Genomic DNA, 3,476 nt, shown 5'->3' with positions numbered 1-3,476 from the left:
TGGTTCGGGCTCGGCCGGCAGCTGAGCACGGGTGCGATGCCCCCAGCGCGGAGCCAGCGGCGGCGGGGGAGGATTTTCTTTAGGAGCCGACCCGCTGGGCGGGCTGCGTGGGAGGCAGCATCTCCCCGGCTCGGGCACCGGCCAACCGCAGCCCACGGAAGCGCTGCCGGGGGGGCCCGCACGCACAGCGCCCAGCCGCCCGGGGAGGAGGGGGGCGGGGGGCACGGGGGGCGGGGGGCCCGGGGGGGCGGGGTCGCGGCCGGCCGCGCTCAGCACCCGGGAGAGCTCCGCCGCTGCACCGCGCATGCCCCGGCCCCCGGCGCGGATATAACCGCGGTGCCGGCGCCGGCCGGGCGGGCTCGTCGAGCCGGAGAGACGCCGTCCGCGTCCCGCCGCCGCTCCGGTAGCCCGCCCGCCGCCGGCTCGGGGTCTGCAGAAATCCCCCCGCGGACCCGTCGCCCTCCCTAGCATGGGATGGGCGAGCCCTGCGAGCGCGGTGCCTGCTCGCCGGCCGCCGGCATGAAGGAAGGAGCGGACTGGGAGTCCTGGGGCGCGCCGCTGGCTTTCCTGGAGGGCGCCCAGATGGGCAACAGAAGCAACACGTCCTTCTTGCAGTTCTTCAAGAATATCAACCTGGAGCGAGCCGATGGGATGCAGGGGGACAGTTCTGATGTGGTGCGGATTGTCATCTCGCTGGTGTACTCCGTGGTGTGTGCCCTGGGGCTGGTGGGCAACCTGCTGGTGCTCTACCTGATGAAAAGCAAACAAGGCTGGAGAAAGTCCTCCATCAACCTCTTTGTGACCAGCCTGGCAGTGACCGACTTCCAGTTTGTGCTGACCTTGCCCTTCTGGGCAGTGGAGAATGCGCTAGACTTCAACTGGCTCTTCGGCAAGGCAATGTGTAAGATCGTCTCGTATGTGACAGCCATGAATATGTATGCTAGTGTTTTCTTCCTCACTGCCATGAGTGTGGCTCGATACCGCTCTGTGGCTTCAGCCCTGAAGAATCAGCGGCGAGGTGACCCGCTGGGTGGGTGCTGCTCTGCGAAGTGGTTTTGTGCACTCATCTGGCTGTCAGCTATCCTGGCTTCCCTGCCCCATGCTATTTTTTCCACCACTGCCACTGTCTTTGATGATGTGCTCTGCCTTGTCAAGTTCCCTGAGGGCCGAGGCAACAATGCCCAGTTCTGGCTAGGTCTGTACCACATCCAGAAGGTGCTGCTGGGCTTTGTGGTGCCACTGGCCATCATCAGCCTCTGCTACTTGCTCCTGGTGCGCTTCATCAGTGACAAGCATGTTGGCAGCACCTGCAGTGGCCCCAGCACCAAGCGCCGCTCCAAAGTGACTAAGTCAGTGTTCATTGTGGTGCTGTCTTTCTTCTTGTGCTGGCTGCCTAACCAAGCGCTCACAGTGTGGGGCATCCTCATCAAACTCAACGTAGTGCACTTCAGTACTGAGTACTTCCTCTCCCAAGTGTACCTCTTCCCCATCAGCGTGTGCCTCGCGCACTCCAACAGCTGCCTCAATCCCATCCTCTACTGCCTCATGCGCAGGGAGTTTCGCAAGGCACTGAAGAGCCTCCTCTGGCGGATGACCTCACCTTCCCTCACCACCATGCGCCCCTTCACTGACACCACCAAGCCCGAGCAGGAGGAGCAGGCCCTGCATGATCTGGTGCCTGTACGCCCCATCACTGCTTCTTCCCCTGCTGCATCTGTCCAGCCAGAGGTGGCCTACTACCCCCCTGGGGTGGTGGTGTACAGCAGCCACTACGATCTGCTGCCTGCTGGCTCCATGGAGCAGCGCTGCTGAGATAGACAGGGAGCTCAGGGGTGGGGGGTACGGGGGGTAGGACTTTGGGGTCTGTGCAAGATGTGGCCCTGGAATATTGAATGTCTGGTATGGTCAAGGGGAGGAGGGATGGGTAAAGCAGGGCTTCTCTTTGAGAGATGCTCTTTTGGAGTTGTGTCTGCTCTTGGAAGCTGTTTGATGAAAGTTGTTGAAAATGTCCCCCAAACTGGAGAACAGGAGTAGGAGGAGGCAGTGGTGGATTTGGGATAGCTCTAGGAGATTATTTTTAGTGCTTGTGCCTGTTCTGGGGAACAGGAACTGGGGAAGGTGATGGGATTCCAGCTGGGGAGGATGCAGTCCATATTAGGCACTATAGGGAGGAGAGGGGCTGGGTGGGGTGGAGTGAGGCTGGGAGGCTTCAGCTGTGTCCCCCCAGTGTGGAAGTGCAAGCAGCAGGGGTTCAGCAGCCCTCCCACCCTGTGTGTGTGTTTGTGGCAGGGGGAGGGAGCTAGGCTGCTTTCTTGCTGCTGCACGGCATTGTAAATGATGCCATCCTGGTTGTGGTTGCTGCTCCCTGGACTCCAGAGAGGGCACAGGGATCAGGCAGCCTACATCATGCCTGCCCCGATGGAAACATGCAGGGGACACCCAGGACAAGCCAAGGCTCCTTGTTCAGGCTTGGCCCCTTTCCCCTCTCTTAGGGACCTAGGAAAGAGAGGGGACAAGGAGCACCATGCTCCCCTATGGATCTGTGCAGGATCTGCTTTTCCAGCTACCACCCCCTCATCCCCACACACACACACACACCCCACCCCATCCCCTCCCCTGCTGCTGGGGTATAGAGCAACCCAGACAGCCAAGCAGAAACCCAAGGACAGGACTTGCAGCTTCATGAAGAGGTGTTGCTTTGTCTGGTTTTGGAGGGAAGGGTGTGAGCCCCATGATGTTGTGTTCCCTAACGTCTCTCCAGGCTGTGGCAGGGGGTGGGGAGTGGGGGGAGAATCCCACAGCCCCAGATGCATGTGTGACAAGGCAGGCATCTCTCCCAAGGCACTGAGGCTGCAGGCTTTGCTCTTGGTGTGCTTCAAACTATCGTATTTCCGTTCAGGAAATCAACACAACCATAAATAAAGGAAGGGAAAAAGAAACAAATCATAGCCACTTCGTGTTACTTGCTCTGGGATGCTTCTGGGTTCAGCTAAAACCAAGCACAAAGGTTTTTGTTCTGTTAAGGGTCTGCACTGATACTTGCCAGTATTTCAATTAACTCCAATTTAATTCCTCTGGTGTGAGCAGCCCTAGAGCCTGCAGTTCAGTGCTCTCGCACCCTGGAGAAAGGCAGAGACAATCCCTGTCCCAGCCTGTGTTCCAGAGAAACACCTAAGAAATAATTTGAGTTGATCTGACATGAACTTCTAAGTGCATGAAAAAAAGTAAAAATTTAAGCTGTGGATATTTTTATGGTAAGGTTATCTATATACTTTTTAAAATATATATATTTTAATTATAAGGAAAAAATATTTTAAAATGGAAAGGTCAAAATATTTCTTTTAAAAGGTGGAAAACCACAACAGTTCTGGTTTTGCTGTAAAAACACAAGTTCATTAATCCCCGATACTGCATTTGAGATGAATATATAAATACAATAATCAAAACCCCTCTCCATTTCCAGCCCCTTCCCCTGC

The 3,476-nt window shown here is 56.8% G+C and overlaps 1 protein-coding gene across 1 annotated transcript; it reads left to right on the top strand.

Annotated features, from left to right (window-relative positions):
* Window positions 1–474: 474 nt before the first annotated feature.
* RXFP3 (relaxin family peptide receptor 3) lies at window positions 475–1,862 on the top strand. The gene has a single exon (XM_005230402.3). The coding sequence runs from the start codon at window positions 475–477 to the stop codon at window positions 1,810–1,812; it is 1,338 nt and encodes a 445-aa protein (XP_005230459.1). The 3' UTR covers window positions 1,813–1,862.
* The last annotated feature ends 1,614 nt before the right edge of the window (window positions 1,863–3,476 follow it).

This window comes from Falco peregrinus, chromosome Z (assembly GCF_023634155.1).
Source record: "Falco peregrinus isolate bFalPer1 chromosome Z, bFalPer1.pri, whole genome shotgun sequence".
Taxonomy (NCBI): Eukaryota; Metazoa; Chordata; class Aves; order Falconiformes; family Falconidae; genus Falco; species Falco peregrinus.
Note: the sequence above shows the minus strand (reverse complement) of the source record. Positions and strands in the feature narration are given on the sequence as shown.